Source organism: Chaetomium globosum, genomic scaffold (assembly GCF_000143365.1).
Source record: "Chaetomium globosum CBS 148.51 scaffold_1 genomic scaffold, whole genome shotgun sequence".
Classification (NCBI taxonomy): Eukaryota; Fungi; Ascomycota; class Sordariomycetes; order Sordariales; family Chaetomiaceae; genus Chaetomium; species Chaetomium globosum.
The window spans coordinates 3,652,329-3,669,362 of NT_165976.1; the positions used below are offsets into that span (position 1 = coordinate 3,652,329).

The 17,034-nt window shown below is 56.3% G+C and overlaps 8 protein-coding genes across 8 annotated transcripts in view; 2 read left to right on the forward strand and 6 right to left on the reverse strand.

Annotated features, from left to right (window-relative positions):
* CHGG_01181 (uncharacterized protein) overlaps positions 1-445 on the forward strand; it is a gene marked incomplete at both ends in the record, with an annotated part of 1,495 nt that extends 1,050 nt beyond the window's left edge. Inside the window, one exon of the mRNA XM_001220401.1 lies at positions 191-445. Within this exon, the coding sequence (XP_001220402.1) occupies positions 191-445 (255 nt within the window). The remainder of the gene's footprint in view (positions 1-190) is intronic.
* Positions 446-837: 392 nt separating this feature from the next.
* CHGG_01182 (uncharacterized protein) lies at positions 838-1,817 on the reverse strand (the record flags this gene model as incomplete). The annotated part of the gene is made up of 2 exons (XM_001220402.1): positions 838-1,272; positions 1,329-1,817. 2 exons carry the CDS (start codon positions 1,815-1,817, stop codon positions 838-840), a joined length of 924 nt encoding a protein of 307 aa, XP_001220403.1.
* A 1,155-nt stretch (positions 1,818-2,972) lies between these two features.
* Positions 2,973-4,295, reverse strand: CHGG_01183 (uncharacterized protein; the record flags this gene model as incomplete). The annotated part of the gene is made up of 2 exons (XM_001220403.1): positions 2,973-3,160; positions 4,043-4,295. 2 exons carry the CDS (start codon positions 4,293-4,295, stop codon positions 2,973-2,975), a joined length of 441 nt encoding a protein of 146 aa, XP_001220404.1.
* A 479-nt stretch (positions 4,296-4,774) lies between these two features.
* CHGG_01184 (uncharacterized protein) lies at positions 4,775-5,706 on the forward strand (the record flags this gene model as incomplete). The annotated part of the gene is made up of 4 exons (XM_001220404.1): positions 4,775-4,790; positions 4,918-5,048; positions 5,101-5,340; positions 5,542-5,706. The coding sequence occupies 4 exons, from the start codon at positions 4,775-4,777 to the stop codon at positions 5,704-5,706; spliced, it is 552 nt and encodes a 183-aa protein (XP_001220405.1).
* An 823-nt stretch (positions 5,707-6,529) lies between these two features.
* CHGG_01185 (uncharacterized protein) lies at positions 6,530-7,225 on the reverse strand (the record flags this gene model as incomplete). Its single annotated transcript, XM_001220405.1, has 2 exons — positions 6,530-6,754; positions 6,866-7,225. 2 exons carry the CDS (start codon positions 7,223-7,225, stop codon positions 6,530-6,532), a joined length of 585 nt encoding a protein of 194 aa, XP_001220406.1.
* Positions 7,226-8,781: 1,556 nt separating this feature from the next.
* Positions 8,782-9,473, reverse strand: CHGG_01186 (uncharacterized protein; the record flags this gene model as incomplete). The annotated part of the gene is made up of 4 exons (XM_001220406.1): positions 8,782-9,026; positions 9,093-9,228; positions 9,280-9,398; positions 9,455-9,473. The coding sequence occupies 4 exons, from the start codon at positions 9,471-9,473 to the stop codon at positions 8,782-8,784; spliced, it is 519 nt and encodes a 172-aa protein (XP_001220407.1).
* A 1,282-nt stretch (positions 9,474-10,755) lies between these two features.
* On the reverse strand, positions 10,756-12,790 carry CHGG_01187 (uncharacterized protein; the record flags this gene model as incomplete). The annotated part of the gene is made up of 5 exons (XM_001220407.1): positions 10,756-11,428; positions 11,833-11,909; positions 11,971-12,296; positions 12,451-12,487; positions 12,539-12,790. The coding sequence occupies 5 exons, from the start codon at positions 12,788-12,790 to the stop codon at positions 10,756-10,758; spliced, it is 1,365 nt and encodes a 454-aa protein (XP_001220408.1).
* A 1,807-nt stretch (positions 12,791-14,597) lies between these two features.
* Positions 14,598-15,988, reverse strand: CHGG_01188 (uncharacterized protein; the record flags this gene model as incomplete). The annotated part of the gene is made up of 3 exons (XM_001220408.1): positions 14,598-14,659; positions 14,837-15,581; positions 15,641-15,988. The coding sequence occupies 3 exons, from the start codon at positions 15,986-15,988 to the stop codon at positions 14,598-14,600; spliced, it is 1,155 nt and encodes a 384-aa protein (XP_001220409.1).
* Positions 15,989-17,034: the final 1,046 nt, after the last annotated feature.

A 17,034-nucleotide genomic window follows, 5' to 3' on the forward strand; every position in this document is an offset into this window, starting at 1 on the left:
TGGTGGTGTTGTTGAGAGTGGTGGTGGTGGTGGTGGTGGTGATGCTGATGGTGATGAGGGGCAAGCGGGTCAGGGGTGTGTGTTTGTTGGTGGGGATGGGGATGGTGAAGGGGGAGGGAGGGAGTGGTACACTACGAGCCCGTTTCCGTCGTATCATGTGGATGGGGGGTATTACTCCCGCCTGGCCAAGGCGATGCGGTTTCTGTGCCAGTTCAGACAGGCCATGGACGCGCCGGCCGTGGTCACGGATCTGGATGATGAGGCCGCGTTGGAGAGGCTGGAGGATGTGAAGTTGAGGTTGCTCGGGCACTATGTTACGAGGGAGGCTGGCGCGGAAACGGAAGGATGGGAGCTGTCGAGCCCGGAGAAGTGTCTCGAGGTTGCCCTGGGAAAGGAACCGCGGTGGGTGCAGTGGGAGTGGGTTTGTCAATGTCTTAACTGTTAGTTGTGGCGACGGCGTGTTGGTTGGGGTACGGCGCTTGGGAATGGCGTTGGGGTTTAGATTGGCATAGCGATGGCTTCTTGTACCGGCGTCCGGTGGCATTCCTGAATATCAGTACCGGTACTGGTGAATTACCTTACTTTATGTCTTTGGAGTCTGCTGTTCTAGAAGATGTGACGGACGCCAAGAATATTAGACCTTGAATTGTGTGGGAAATGATGGTTCTGCAGCATGGGGGGCTTATTTGCCATCTATCTACTAGCCGTCACTAAAATACTCTCGACCTGTAGTTATGTCTGGTCCCGAAGTATGTTCGGGAGACTCTGCCATCGCTCCCCCTGCCGCTTCCCGTGCTGGCGCCCTCATTGCTGCCATTTCCCTCAACGGTGCTTCCCCTAGCCACGCCTGTTGATTCTTCTGCCTCTGGCCTGACCGTAGTTCCTCCGAGTCCTGGGCACCATGTACCTGATCGGCTCGTCCTCAATGTCCTCTTGGTCGTCCTCGTCGTTGGTGTTCTCGTCACCGCCGCTAGCGCTCTCCTCATCGCCACTGATGCTCTCTACATCGCCACCATTCCCATCCTCGCCGGCATCGCCATCGGCATTCTCACCATCGTCGTTGTCGTTCTCCGTCACACCATTTTCCTCTTGGTCGTCCTGCGCCTCAGTATGGTCGACCATCTCCCCAACGTCCTCATCGTCGCTGCTTTGCTCGTCCTCTCTGTCCTCGGCCTCGCCCAACTCCCGGTCTTGCGCCTCCTTGACTTCCTCGATCATCTTCAGCATCCGCGAGAGCGCAAGCAAAATAGAGCTCGTACGGCCCTGAAATTTCTGTCCAGCCCGTCAGCTTCGTCTTCATTGAGAGGTCAGTAGGAATAGAATCGTACGTGGGCAGCATCCGACATGTCCTTGGCCATATCCCCATCCGTGTAGTGCCGTAGCAACTTGTCCAGCTCTCCATACTTCCACGTCTTCTCGGCGGGGTACGCGGTGACCGGCATGGAGTACTCGTCATATGCTTTTCTGGAGAGGAAGAGGAGGTTCTTGTCGATGTTGCGGGCCGCGTTCGTCAGATCGAGGTAGTCGGGGTCTTCCTCGTCGCTGGCGGGGTGAAGGTCCCGGGTCTCGACGTCCAAGACCGACTCGTCGTGCTCGTCAACGTGGCGCATCTCGACTTGAGCGGAGAAGGCAACTGTCTTGCGGCGCTTCACGGCAGGTTTCTTGCTACCGTTCATGTGTGGCTTTGGGTGATGCGTGCTGCTGCTCGTCTGGAGGGATGATGCGAGGTGTAGGAAAGGGTTGAAGAGGGTGGCCAGGCCTGGGAAGAGTTTATTGCTGAAAGAGGAGGGGCAGGGACCCACGTTCTGAGGAGCCATGGTGAATAGTTGTCCCAGGACGCGTGAGTGGCTGCCTCTGCTAGACTCTCTTAAGGTGATTCCGGAGCTTTCTGTGTGAGTGACCTCATCCGGGGTGGGAGCTTTGGCACCTACACTGGCTCACAATTTCTTACGGGCCAGTGCTGGCATTGATGTGCAGAATGAGACACAACGTAGTTTAACAGCAAGAACGCCTTCGAACAAGCCTTTCTCTTGGTTCTTATGTGAACATGAAACCCCTCTTGGAAATTTTGGTAAAGATGTGTACATTAAAGCCAAGCAGTGGCTTCCCCGGCACTTTGTCTCCTCAGCTGGCTTTGTTCCGTGGCCAACTTAGGGTCCTCGTACGGATTTTCCAGGGCCTTTTTACTACAAACTCGTGAGACTGAGGAAAGCTAAGAGGGTTTTAACGGACTTCATGCAGGCATAGGGGGGTCTCCGGTTATGAAAATTTGATCAAATACACCGTGAAACAAGAGCAGCTGGTTGGTTTTGTATTGTCGGCTTTCAAATAACCGTCAATTTGCAACACAACATGACTACCTAGAGAAGTATATCTGGCGTCTTTCTCTTGATAACATCGGGGCGTGGCTTTCTTTGCTGCTATCGTTACCAGTGTAAGATGATGCCGTGGGTTAACACCAAGCTCAGCTCCATTGCAAGCCGAGGGGGTCTTAACCACTCCTATCCCTTTTTGGATTCCATGTATTTTGCTTGAACTATTATAGGAACTGCTCGATGTATCCTTGAGCGTGTTGGGTCGCATCGGTTTGGATAAGTACAATAGGAGAAAGCACATCTTAGGTCTTAATAGTCTACTCGTTATATGACAATAGAACGGCAATAGAATGTTCGTGTCACGGCACAAAACTTAGAGCTCTCTCAATGGTGAAGTAGACTATCTGAGCGTTATCACGGTGTTGGCCGCTGGCCGGAGCCCATGCATGTCCCGCGCCAGCTACGGGCTCGTCGACCACGCCTAACGCCAGCATCGGGCCCATCAGCTCCCCTTCTCCCCTTTTCGGCGCAACCGGCTTGGCGTCAAAGTCCATTTTGTAGAGTATGGTGACTAGGACGGCGAGCACGATCGAGCAGATACTGGGTAGAGTTAGGGGGTGATGCCTTTCCATAACGCCGGGAAGACGGGTATCTAAATCAGGCCGTTGCCGAGGGCATCAGACGGCGCGAGTACCTTTCCGAGCAGGGCCAGCCCAGCACTGCGACAATCTCAATGATGCCGTGTGTGTTGTTGAGGATGTCCGATAGGTAGCCGAGATATTGCATATGCAGGTCCTGGACCGGTCGAATTCCCTCTCTGAAAGAGTCACTGTCATTTTGTGCATCTGTTAGGGGTGGGTTCAATTGGTTAGTCCCAGTACATTTCGGGGATTGTTCTGATTAGGGGGTTGACATTCCGCTTGGCCGTGTCTAGTACCATGCCGCCCAGCTGCTGATTCCGAATCCTGTACTTAATACTAGATAATAAACATCGCGCAAACCACGGCCGATTGCGAACACCCCAGCACCGAAGAGTGCAAGCCAGGGAGCGTCTTGCGCCCGGGGTCACGGACAAGGGTGCTCGGGACGCTTTTGGGCGGTGCCCGGTGTGATGATGGCCTCAACAGCTCCTTGCATTTGCAACGGCGGTCTCGAGAGCTCCTTCTATCTTCGAAAGTCAAAACACGCACAATCCCATGTGGGGCCACGTTAATATAGTTATATGGATTCTCAAAAGTCCATTCTCTCCTCTTCCTCTTCTTTTCTTCTTTGCCGCGTATCAAGCTCCCATCCGTACGTACCACCCGCTCCGCCTCGCCATGAAGCTCCGACTCGTAGTACGCTGATTTACTGACCTTTGCTCTTTGTTGACATTCTTTAGACCTCTACACCCAGAAGTCTCGCCCGTTCTGGTATGTATATTATTATTATTATTATTATTTCCTACACCGATATGCCCTGGGGCGCGCCGGTCCTTCTACTGCTATTTACAAAGGAAACCGTACCGTATAGGCCGGATAAAAACCTCTGTCTACCACTTTGAGACAACAATCTATGAATCCGTCATACTGCAAAAGAAAGGAGGCCCTTTCCGGGCCTCCGGGCCCTCTAGCCCTCCCCATCCACTGTTTCTAGCTCCAGCCTTCTGGCCAGCCTATACTCCAGTAGCCGGCCAGAGTCCATCAGCCAGCCAAGGACCTTCCTAACAAATCTTCTGCTCCGCGCACCTACTCCCCGTAATACGGTTTGTAGGTCCCGATGTGACCGAATCTCTTTGCCGTCCCACGGCCTTTGTAACGGCGGGTCGGGGCACCAAACCACCAAGTGCTCCACCGTCTCCCTGCCTCTCCCGCACTCGCAATAGGGGGTACGGACCTCCGGGACTTTCACCCTGAACAGGTAGTCCCGGAGGCCTATATCCCCGATACGGGCCTGGGAAAGGAGGGAGCTCTGCGCCTTTGTAAGACCTTCGTGTCTCATCAGAGCTTTGTCGGTAAATAAGAGGGCTGGGGGGTCTTCGTCGGCTATCCTCCTGTTTAATACCCTCTGTCGAGTAGTACTTTGTTGACTAGCTCTCTGTTGTTCCCACCGGGCCTGCCAGGCCAGTTCGACCACCTCCTTGGTATTCGACCCCCTATCCTTCCCCCCGATCTTCCATTTGTAGTTAACCCACTGGGCCACTACACTAGCGGCTAGTTCAGTGGGCGTGGGACTCTGCGGGCCCTGACGGGGCCTCCGGCCTCGGGTTTTCCTCCTCTTGTTGAACCTTCGGTAGACCTTATTGCAGGCCTCAGTGATTAGATGCCCCGTGGTTATTCTCTCAGCCTCCGACCCAGCCCCTGATTGTAGGGCCTGCTTCTGTAGCCGGCCCTCGAAGTCAGCCAGCCGCTTGTTGAGATATAAGTCTAGCGGTGGCACCCAGGCCTCTGTTTCTAGGCACCGAATAGGAGCTGACTTGTATGCCCCTACATTCTGGTATGTATACCATCCGTTATGATCGGTATTTAACTATTTGCTAATGAGAAACAGTCACACAACAAAAAGTGCGCTGAGTGTTCCTTGGTGATTGCCTGTCGTTGCTGTGCTAACTGGAGTCTTGTAGTGAATCGACAGCTTACCTCGCCGTTTGCCTCCCTGCCCCCACTCACGCCCCGGGCTGCGGCGGCTGCTGCCGCCAGCTTCGCTCGCGTCCTCGTCAGCAGCAATGCCGCGCCTGGCGCCGACAAAGCAGCCGTAAGTACACGTTAATTCGATGTGTTCATAGACTAATGCTCGAGGTACCTAGCAAAGAAGGGCACGAAAGGCGACCCAGCGGGCCCGCAAGAAGGCTGCTCGGGCTGCGGCCCAGTCCGCGGCGTCCTCCCCGCCGCCCACCACCACCGGCCCTCCAACCACCGCCGGCCTGCCCACCACCGCCGATGCCGGCCCGGCGCTGGCCACGCCTTTCGCGCCTGCGGTTGCCGCCCTCGCCCCCGCCACCATCTCCCCCGCTCCTGCCCCGTCCCCGCCCTCCCCGGAGGGACATGTAAGTTCACTTCATTCCAACGAGTCTGTACCATACTACTACGGTTGAAGAGAATGATCGAAGCTTGGTGGGAAGAGGAAGGGGGGGTTTAGTTTGCCTTTTTCTCTTTTCTTTTTCTTTTCTTTTGCTAATAATGAAACCACTTGTTGGTCCCCACCGTGATGATGACTGTTCACATTTTGTCGACACAGCAACTTCCAGATTGTACGCGAGCACGCTCCCGAGGTACGAATTCTCGACGAGTATCGTGACACGCTGGAGGCCTTGCCAATGGAGCCGCTGTTGCAGTATTCCAAACAACTTACGAAGCAGAACGCTTGGGCCCTTTCACGACCTGGAAAAGTAGTTAGAAACAGCGTACGGTAAGAAGCAATCTAGACAACCATTGCCATATTTGCATCTTGGAAGCGACGTGAAGCATCGCGCGAACTTGATCAAGTTAGATCAGCAATGAAGCTACCCCAGGTGCAGTATTGACAACAAGAATCCTACATGTATTAACAGCATCGTCGTCATCTGGGTGGCCAAAATGGTCTCCTCATTTAATTACCCTGCAACGTATCGGCACTCATAGCTGGGTAACATTCCATCCCGGCTGGTATTTCACTCAAATAACAGGCGCTAGACATCTCAGACCCAGGAAATCGATGATTGATGCGAGATTTGCCACTTAAGTCACTTTGGGGTTACACTTGTATCCCGGGAAGTGATATGGAGGCAGCATAAGTTCCATGCCTCGGTAGGTACCACATCACCACGCCGCAACGGTGCATTGTCTTGCTTCATGTACACACTTGGCTTGGCTCCGTTGCCGACCACATGTGAGCTGAGAGCAAGGTTACGGTTGCTTGACTATCACAGTGGTTGTGATGTAGTTGTAAGTGGTCGCCGTGCCAAGAGTTGATGGCCTACCCAGACCCAAAGCACAGGTTGCTCCAGGTTTGTATATCGGCGAGCCATCGTAGAAAGTCAAGGTCCGAGAGTAGAATAAAGCTTGGGAATTACGAAACCAGAAAAATAACCAAAGACACCCAACCCGACCTTTTCCATCCAACCTCTAGTAGTCCGTTTTGGAGCTCTCCCCCGTCTTCAACACAACCACCACACCAACAACAACACAACAGAGAAAGGAGAAGCAGCACTGCTCAACAAAACCCCATCACCACTCACCACTCACTCACCACCCCCCTCAGCATCGCCTCCACTCCAGATCCCACTCCTCGGTGTCCGCCACAAACTGCGCCTTGCCGTCGCCCGTCAGCGCGCCGCGGAAGTTGATGTTCATGATGCCCGTGTAGCCGTCGTTGCCAGTGCAGGGCGACCACACGCGGCTGGCGTCGGCCTTGGCCACGAGCGTGACGCCCTCGTTGACGGTGCCGTCGCCGTTGTTGGAGACGGTGCCCGAGATGGTGTCCTGTTTGGAGAGGAGGGGAGGGGTTAGTGGATTGATTGATGGGGGTGGTGGTGGAGTTGGAGAGGGGTGGTGGAGTTGGAGAGGGGGGGTGGGGTGGGGCTGAACACTTACCGAGCGCGCGGCGTCCTGGCTGAAGAAGACGGTGGTGTAGTGGGTCAGGGAGGTGCCTGGGGTGAGCAGCACGCGGCCCTTGACGACGTTGGTCTTGAGGGAGACCTGCCACCCGGGGCTGGCGCCGCTGGCCTGGAGGTGCGCTTGGCAGTTGAGCGTCTGCGAGGAGCCCGGGAGCGAGGCGGCGAAGCTGCTGAAGGTCACGGTCGGGTCGTTGAAGCCGCCCGAGAACTTGGGATCCCGGGCGCACCCGTTCCCGGAGAAGGTGATGCTGGTGATCTTGGGTGTTGCGGGGGCGGCGGTGTCTGCCAGGGCGGCCGACGCCGCTGTCAGGAGGAGGATGTTGGAGAGGATGCCCATTGTGGCGGCTGGTTTGGTGTTGTTGAACTGTGGTTTTGGGGGAGAAAAGACGTAAGGTCGTGGAGTGCCAAGGTTCAAGCTTGTAAGACCGTCTGGCTTAGAAGTTGTGTGGATGCTGGAGCTATCTATCATGACAAACACCATCTCTGGCGGGTTGTCAGCCCTTCTTTATATCTCCAACTCCCTCGGCCTGGGCCTCGGGGGCGAGGGTGATGATCCAGATGGATTGCGATGAGTTCATTCTCGCCGCCACCCATGCCACCGGGCGGTTTCTTAGGTTGTCGAGAAGTCTGGGTGCGGAGCTTTCCAATTTACCCAGATTGCAGCCCGTGAATCCGGGTGCCAGGATTGGCAAGAACCAAACTCTAAATTAAGATCCAAAAATAGGACCCAAAAACCTCTGGCCTTTTCATGCCAAGACGACCTGGGGATTGGGCCGAATGGTTTGGTACGGGGCGAGAACACGGAACACTGACCGGGAGTGGAACATGTCAACCTGGGAATACCAGGGACGCCGAGGTGCCTCAATCTCGGTCGATATTGTGGAAGCACGCCCACAACGCCCCGGTCACACCACACGTTGCTCCGTGCTCCTCTACCCCGTTAGCCCACCGTCCCCTGGGGTAGTGCCGTACCTGGCTCTCGCCCCCTGGAGGCCACGGATGATGGGCTAGGCTGCATCATGGGGTGAACCAGTGAACCAGTGAACCACCAACGCCACGTTGCGACACATGCACTGGAAAAACAACTGCGGAGCTCATTTCCGCATTCTTATTGTCTGGATGCGACGTCATGTTTATGTCTGGCCTTTCCGCTGAGCTTTCAGTCCCGGTACAGCCGTCGAGGGTTCCCGCTTTCAGATCGACCCAGCAGTTGATTCGCCCTGGGTGCTCTAAGCTTAAACATCCTCCAGGTAACGGCCGGCCCTTACGCGGGCAATGTCTCTTCAACCGTCTGGATGCATCGTGCTAGATAGTTCCCCTAGCTGCAGCGTGTGATTGCATGCGACAAGTTGATAACATGTCGATATTCGTGTTCCTATTTATGGCAGCACAATATCTTTGCAGTGCGAGAGTCGGGAGCCAGATGCCTGCCGATGATACATGGTTGCGTGCTGAGCATGTTGCCGCAGCCGGGCGCTTAGTTACTGGTGTCTTGACGGTTGGTCTCATCAAATGGTTGTGATTGAATCCCGCGGTAGTGAAAGCAGGCATCAGGAGCCATCTGCTGCGATCACGGTTACTCGGCCATCCTCGCATAACATGCATCATCAATTCTTCAAGAAGATCTGCTGAAGTGTGCACCACGTTTATGCATGATCGGCCGAGGAATCGAAGGATTGACGGCAGCGGCACCCGGTTGGTTGTGAGGAGCAGTTGTTGTCATTGGGGGCTAGAACTTTGATCCCTTCCACCGAATCACCTCGGGCGGGATCCAACAGGATGTTCTGGAGTCGGCGTCTTGTGTGGAATATCATGCTGTGTGGTTGGTGCCGCAGTGTCGGTCCCGGGTGGCACCCAGTTGAAAGCCAACCGACCATCCGGGGAGAGTCTTCGCTATTCGGGCTTGGTGCCGCCGTTGGCCCCTGCCAAGTCCCCGGAGGAGCTATTGTCCCTGTCTCCAACGGCTTTGGCGGCAACTGTCGGGCTCCGCGACTCAAACAGGGTGCCTTCTTCTAACCGCTGATGATAAGTGCCGTCAACGCAAATATTCGGCTCATCGAAGATGTAGAGCCAGTAGTAGAAGCCACCGCAGAAGCCTGCACCTCCCAGAATGTTGCCGAGGGCGGTTGGTATGATTCCTACCAGACATTCAGTGAGTAATCACTGCCAGGGACATCACACAGAGGCGGTATTCTAGGACGTACCTTTCCAGATGTACAGACCCACGGTTAGTTCCGGCGCCCCCAGAAACAAACCGATGGGGATGAAGAACATGTTTGCCACGACGTGCTCCAGCCCCAGAGCGACGAAGGCGAAAACCGGCCACCACATGCCAACCACCTTGGAAGTCAGGTCCTTAGCCTGTAGACCGAGGTAGAGTGACAGGCACACCAGCCAGTTGCAGCCAATAGCGCGGAGGAAGATCTGGTGGAAATGCAGGTCGACCTGCTTCTGCTTCGCATTGGAGATCGCTTGGTCCCGGTAGGGGCTGCGGTCAAAGACGCCACCGTCTGTGTTATGTGTCAGGGTTGCAGCGCTAATCAGCTCCGGCAGAAGCTGGACTTACAACCAAGAATGACGGCCATGACGAAGAGGACGCCGGCCAAGTTTCCCCAGAAGCAGAGACACCAGTGCAATAACATCTTCCGGATCGGCAGGCGTCGGTGGTAGACCGCCACGGCAGTGATCTGATTTGATTAGTCGAAGGTGAGCTGTAAGGCAAACCAGAAGTCCCTACCATGTTTGTGCCGGTAAATAATTCACCTCCTGACAGCCTGAACTTTCCACATGAGTTGAACCGTTCATTCTACCGGTACTGCGTTGTGTAGGTACCCACATGATCATGACAATACCAGCCGGGAACACCAGCGCACCGATGAGTCTAACAAGGCCGGGCGTGTTTTCTTGAAGCCACGGTGACGTGGTAGCTATTAGGGATGCCGCGGACGCAAAGCAGAGGAGACATCCAGATGAGACAGCCGAGAGAAAGATCTTGTCAGGTCGCATCCTCCCCCTTCTTGCTCCCATGCGGGAAACAATCTCTATGGTTTCTGTGGGCGTGTACGAGGCCAAGTTGGCCACATGGACGGTTTGCACAGCCATGGCTAGCTCGGGTGATTTGATCGGTCAAGGATGATATTCAATTCGGTGACTGCAAGTCTCAAGGCGGGAAGAAAAAGTTCCGCTCTCAAGGGCGCCATCGTGATGGATCGGTCTGTGGAGTTTTGAATCCATGTTTGCTTGGCGAAGTGGAAGCCATGTTGCGATTCGGACCGAGAAAAGATAGATTCGGGTTGTTAAGGTTGGTTTCGTAATTGATGAACAGAATTCAAGTGGCGTGTGAGGTGATGAGAACGAGAAGCGTTGTTATCAACGGACTTCGCTGCGGGCACCGAGGAAACTATGGCCGAGAGAAGAGATCTGTCACTGCCAGGTAGGCAGGCTTGTTTTTGCATTTCGGGGCCATGTGTAAGTAAGTAGGGTTAGGGTTCATATGGTGTCAGAGGACAACCCTCAACCCCCTGGCCATACTGATCCTCTACTTGAACACCTTCAACATCGAAAAGCCCATGACCAAGATGGTATCATGCGTATCCATGTCCCATTACTGTTTTCGTAACCCGCCCCGCCCCCCAAGCGCCAACAACAACAGTGGTAAAGACTGTAACAGTGTAGTAACCCCTTTGCCAGACCAGAACATCATCACCCCGGGTATCAGGCAGAAAAGAGCAAGGTCATGACCCAAACATGAAACAAAACAAGAACACAGCCTGCCCAAACTCCCCGGTATATGCACAGCCCTAACGCCCCTTCCCACCGCCCCCCTAGTCCAGTACAGTTTCCAGGTTTATCAGCCCCTCACCTCCCTCATCTCCCCCCCTCCACCACTCCTCCTCCCCCCAACCCCAACCCCACCCCCGACACAGCACCACCCGCCCCCGCCCCCGCTCCCGCTCCCGCTCCCGGCTGAGGCGGCGGAGAAAGACCCGACCCCAACCCCGACCCCAACCCCGACCCCGACCCAGATCCAGAACTCGGACTCAACGACGACGCCGGACTGCGCGACCAGCTCTCTCGCTGGCTGGCCACCGTCCGCGCCACGCGTATATCCAGCCGGAGATGTGCGCGTGGCGGTGCGCGTAATGGTCGGGTTTCGGTCTCGTTGGGTATCCCGCCGCTGGGGCTGTGGTTCGCGCTGCTGATGTTGTTGTTATTGTGGTTGTTATTGGTGGTGTTGGTGTTGGTGTTGGTGCAGTCAGCTGTGGAGGAGAGGCTGCAGGTGCGTTGGGCCTCGAGGTCGAGGTCGTGGTCGAGGTCGTATTCGGTGGGGACCGGTGTTGTGGCGGAGAGGGTGAGGTCGGGCCGGCTGGGCTTCATGGTGGTGAAGCTGTGGTAGTAGTGGGATTTTTCGATCGTGTCGTGGTCGAGGTGGTTGTGGTGGCGGTGGACGGGGGACGGTTCTGAGTAGGGGTGAGGGGGCGGGAGGGTGTTGCCGCTGTTGCTGTTGCTGTCGATTGGGGTGCTGTCGACCGGGCTGCAGCTGCAGCAGTGTTGTTGGGTATGCGGAGGTGCGTTGCTCATGCGTCGGGCGAGCGGGTTGATTGGGGTGGGAGTGGAGTTGCGGTGGCTGGTTTCGTGGATGCTGTCGTTGTTGACGGGCGTGATCCATTGCAGGGTCGGCTCGCGGACGCCTTTTGCTTGGGGAGAGGAGGCGGGGGAAGACGCGTTGGATGAGGGGTTTAAGGGTCATGATGCAGGCGCAGACGATGGCCGCGTTGACTTTGACAGCCGTCCAGTAGATCATGTTGGCGCTGGAGTAGAACCCGTCCCACGACGGATGCTGCGTGATGTTGATGAGAGCGACGAGGCGGACAATGGAGATAATGCAGACGCTGGGTAGATATTAGTGGCGGTAGGCCAGAAAGAAGGGGGGCTGAAACTGACAAAAAGCCGAGGGCGAAAACACCAACGATGGCGTACTTTTGTCTTGAGGGGAGATTTAATGACGACAAAACCGGCATCTATCAGGGTCAGTCGGATTCCATATCCGCGTAACCAAGTTCAAGACTGGGAAATGCATACCGGTAGTGCCATGACGACGAGGTCACTGCTGATATGGAGGCCGGCATTTGCCCACCACAAGTTGCCTGGCTGGCAGTATACCGGCCCCTTGAAGAACAGAGACCAATCCCAGAAGGCCTCTAGCGGCATGCAGGCGGTGCAGACGGAGACGATGAACCAGATTCCAATGGCGCTAACGAGGATCAACACAACCTGGATGGCTCGCTTGATCCAGCAGTAAGTAAAGATGCGTTTGTAAAGTAGGAGGATCGATATCCTGCTGAGCGTGAGACTGAGGTTGTAAAATAGCATGCCGTACCAGGCCGCCTGCGGTTCCTCGTCAGTCCCTCTAACAATTGGTAACGGGCAGAGGGGTGGCTTACTCGTTCAAAGGCTGGGAATGCGAATGGGTCGACTTCCCAGACATGCTTCCCCGCGCCACGAGCCATTTCTAAGGTCTAGTCAGATTTTGAACCCAGCCAACGTTCAGTCTGCACGTACGCTCAAGTGCGCTCGCTGTCACGCCGGCCGCGCAAAGCTAACAAGACGGTCAGTTCAGAGTCCAGAGAGGAGGAAAAGAATGCCTTACCAGCGCCGGCAAGATGCACCAGTCCGAAGCCCCGAGAACATGGTTGACCCAGCCCCTGGTGTAAAACCGAAGGCCGACAAAAATCGTAGAAATCAGGAACGTGATCACAGAGCAGGCGATGATATCTGGCTGGAGAGACCTCCCGGCATCTGGCGGAATGGGCCATGGTGGAAACGTCGAGTTCGGCGGCGGATACGTCTCGTTGCCCGAGAAGGTCGAGTTCGGGCCGGCCCCGGTTGTGTCCCACACCATTTTGGCCGACTCTCCCTCACCCTGGGGGAGGAGGCGAGAACGGCGCTGGCAACCAGTCCTTTGCGCCTGGTGGGGGAGACGAGTGTTCTAAGTTGTGGACCTTTCCTCGAGGGAAGAGGCCAAGCTGAGCCCCAGAACCCGGAGACGAAGGCGGGCCAGGAATGGCACCAACATACATATACCGGCCGTTCCCCGCAGTTCCTGTCAACAGGAGCGCTTCATCTCCCGGTAGCGCGAGCGGGTCCAATAAACAGTTGATCGGCGCTGGTGACGGCGTTCCCCCGTCGCGTTGCAACCCGGGAAGTCTGGGGGAGGAAACATCAGCTTCCTTGTCGTTAATGGGTTGCGTGACATGTGGAAACACGGCCGTTTGCACCAGCGCTGTCTCTGCGTCTGTTTGGTGTGACACGAGAGACAGTCTGAGGTGGTGAAAAGGGAGCCAACGGCCCTGCTGCCCCCCCTGGTTGAGCACGAGCGGCCAATTTCCCGAACCGCAGCTCGAGCTCGGAGCTTTGGTTCAAGGCTGTGAAATGCGGGGAAGCGGAAATGGCTGGGTGCGTCTTCAAGGTTTTTCTGTCATGGCCTGTCTCTCGTCCAGATTGGCCCGGGAGTCAACCAAAGTTTGGTTCTGTTATACCAAGAGTTCTGTCATTAATGCTTGGGCAACACTGGACCGGGTCTACCAGGTCTTGAAGTCACATAGCTTGGGGTAAAAGCCAAGCCGTTTAAACCGTTAAGTTCTTCAGCAGCCGGATAATAAGAGAAAAATCCCATGCTTTGTTTCATCAAGAAGCTTGCCGCTGTTCAAGGCTTGCAAATTCGTGGGGAGATCGATCTGCTGTGTTCCCTGGTTTCCACGCTCGGAGGCCGGCAAAAAGGACAAGGAAGCACCAAAGCAACACTGACCCGGGGTTCCGGAGGCGAGTGCAACACAAGATGAGACTGGCCAGAAGTGGTGGACGCTAAGCTGGAACGGGCACCGGCCCCCTTCCGACCGCCTCTCTTGGGATTGGAGAAGTCTCGAATTCTGCCGGCTGCACAGACTTGGCAATCTGAATTGATTGACGACAGGGGGACCCGCGTCATCTCCAAAGTGCCGCGGCACTTGCGCCTTTGTGAGACCGCTGGCTACCTTTCTCTATATCAATCATGGTGATCCGACTCCGAGAATGACGAGGGAATTTTGGCTTCTTGATTCCAAGGTGTGTTGCTGGAAAATGCAGGCTGGAGACACCGGGTACGGTGGCAGTGTCACAACACAACGCAGGCCCGCCTCGGCCAGGATCCCGGTCCTATATCTGACCCCGACCGCCTTGGGTTTGCTCTCTTCCGTGGAGAAATGGCACCCAGCAGGAACGATCCCTCGTCGCACGAAGCCACAAGAAGGCAAGTTCCGACCAGAACCCATCTGACTAACTCAACAGGTGCGTGTTTCCCAGCGGGAGGCCGATTTGAGTTCCAATGACAAGCTCGACAGGCCAGTTTGGGGTGGGCGGACTCGCCGGGGCTCCACACCGGTGGAAGAAAAGGGGAAATGGCAGTTTGAATGCAGAGGATCTGAACATTTGGGTGAAGTATGTACTCGAAAAGGAGGCGCGCATCATCTGCACGGTTTCCCGAAAAGGAAAGGTGGAATATGTACAATGAATTTTGGATCGGGGCCGCATGAAAATGTCGTCCATGCCCCCCAACTTTGTCTTTATCGCTGGCATCCCGATGACGAGGGTTGGATTCTTTGGCTCTCGGCTGCCCTGGTTAGGTTCACTGTCAGGGCCTCCAGCCCCTATCCGTTACCCTTTACAACCCCTTAGGGAGCGTACTTCTTCAGGATGGAGTTGTAGTTGGTGTACCCGGTGCCCGAAGGAGGCTCTGATGAACGCGTTAGCAATTGTCCCCATGGGATGACTGCCCCCGGGTCGGATGTCTCGACTCTCGCAGGATCACCGAAGGGTTCAAGTATGATCGAGTCCCCCACGGGTCCAGGAGGCCAGAGCCCCCGATGGATGGGCTGGGAAAGGGGTAAATAAGCAGAAGAGAAATACTAACCAAACGAGTACATGTAGTCGCCCCACCAGGGACCACCCGCCCACCAGAGAGCGCCCTGCCAGACGTCGCTGTTGGCCTTGAGGTGCTCGAGGAGGTTGGTGACAGCGGTCTGGCAGACGGTGTTGGGGCCACCGGCGTACTCGCCGATGATGCCGATCTTGCCGTTGGCGCGCAGCCAGTTGGTGGCGCCGACAACGCGCTGCACACCGATCTCGGCGCTGACGCAGTCCGGGCTGGTGCCGGAGCTGTCCGTGTCCAGGTACTGATGCATCTCGTACACGAGCTTGCCCTGCGGGTCCGTGAGCGCCACCATGTTGGTGTTGGTCGTGTTCCAGCTCCAGGCGCCGGACCATGCGTTGCCCTCGACGAAGATGTGCTGCGTGGCCCCCGCCGCGCGGATGCCGTTGATGGCCGCCTGGTTGAGGTTCAGCACCAGAGTCTGGTCCATGGTGTTGTACTCGTTGTTGGTGTCGAAGACGACGCGCGAGTTGGACACGAACTTGGTGGCGAGGTTGGTCCAGAAGGTCTTGAAGGCGTTGGTGTCGGTGATGATGTCGCCGTAGTACCGGCCGTAGTTGTGCGGGTCCAGCACCGCGTACGCGCCGGCGTTGGTGATGAAGTCGACCGTCTCCGTCAGGTTGCGGAGGTAGCCGGCGTCGAAAGTGGTTGACGTCAGCTGGTCGGGCACCAGGCGCTCCATGGAGAAGGCCACACGGAAGGTGTTGTATCCGTCATTGATGAGCGTCTAGGAGATGTCAGCCAGCTCACTTTAATCCCTTTCCTCCCTGGCCTAACTTGTCATACCTGAATAGACGAAGTTGACGGGAAAGTAAAGTGCTTGCCCCAGATGCCGGGGTACGTGGGGGTGCCGAACTCAGCGCAGGACTGGTTGATACCGAACCACTTGAACTTGCCCTTGGCCGGCGAAGTGCTGGTAGCAGCAGGCGCCGAGCTGGTCGTGGTCGAAGTCCTCAATGTCGTCGAAGCACCGCCAGGCAAGCACTGGCTGTACCAGTCGTTTTGATAAGCGCAGTGGTAGCCCGACACGCAGGTCGTCGCTCCCTGCCATCCGTTACCACCACACTGTCCCCAAGCACCACTCTGGGCAACGGCGCCGGTGGCGAAGACGCCGGCGAGAATCGAAGACTTCATCTTGTTTGTTGGCTCGAGTGGACGATCGACTCTGGTTGAGGAAAGACCAAATAGTCGGAGTCACTCGGCATCGTCTCGCCTTTTATACTTGTCGAGTCCGGATATGTGGTGCCGTCGGGAGGCGCTGCGAGAGCCCCCCGCGGCGCCAGGCTCCTGGTCATGAACTCTGAGATTCAGGGGTTTTGCCGTCCAAGCATCCCCAATTCCGGGTAAGCCTGCGAGTTTTGTGGAGCAAGGTCGCATTACAAACGCTTGATCGTGAGCGAGACCGGCATCCCGACGCCATTGTTCAGACCACAGCGTGGAGTTGGGGGTGCCGAGCTTCCCAGATCGGCCAAGAAAACAGCGGCGGCGATCAAGCCGGGATTCCAGAAGGGTCCTGAGCCCGAGACCGCCGGGCCGCGAGACGAAAACAGTTGCGCTGCAAGTGGGATCCAGTGGAAACCGCGCGTGAATGAGCTGGTTTAGCTGCGCGCCCTGCCCGAGGAGCCGACATCACAGCGCGCGACGAGCTGGCTCGGCGGTCCGAGCCTCGAGGCGGGGGAAACTGGGGCAACCTAGCCCCGGATGGAGATGCTCCGAAGCACAACATTCAGAGCCGCCGTTCGCCAAGACAAGCAAGCGCCCCTCGATGAGGTGTTGAGCCATCCGACTTAGACGGAGATAACACGCTTAGCGGCCCGACGATGGGCGTCTCGGTTTTCTACCGCGGAGAATCCCGTAGTTCTTGCGCCCCGTTCAGCGCCCACAGAGTGCCGCTTAGCCGAGGTGGAAGTCGAGAAGGGGGAGGAGTGACGCGGTTAGATATCGTCGGCTTTCTATCCAAGGCCATATAAAAAGATGAGGAAAGCCTTATCGAAGACGGACAAGTTCCTGACAGCGTCAGAATGAGGTTCAAGTCGTCCACTCCCAAGTCAGGCCTTGGGAAGGTGGTGGGCCGTCACAAAGGCTCACGGGACAATGCTCGAAAAGAAGTCGAGGCTCCATGCATTAAACCCGGAGAATTGGGGGGAACTGCTCTCGGGGCTCCCTCGTTGCGGAGGTCG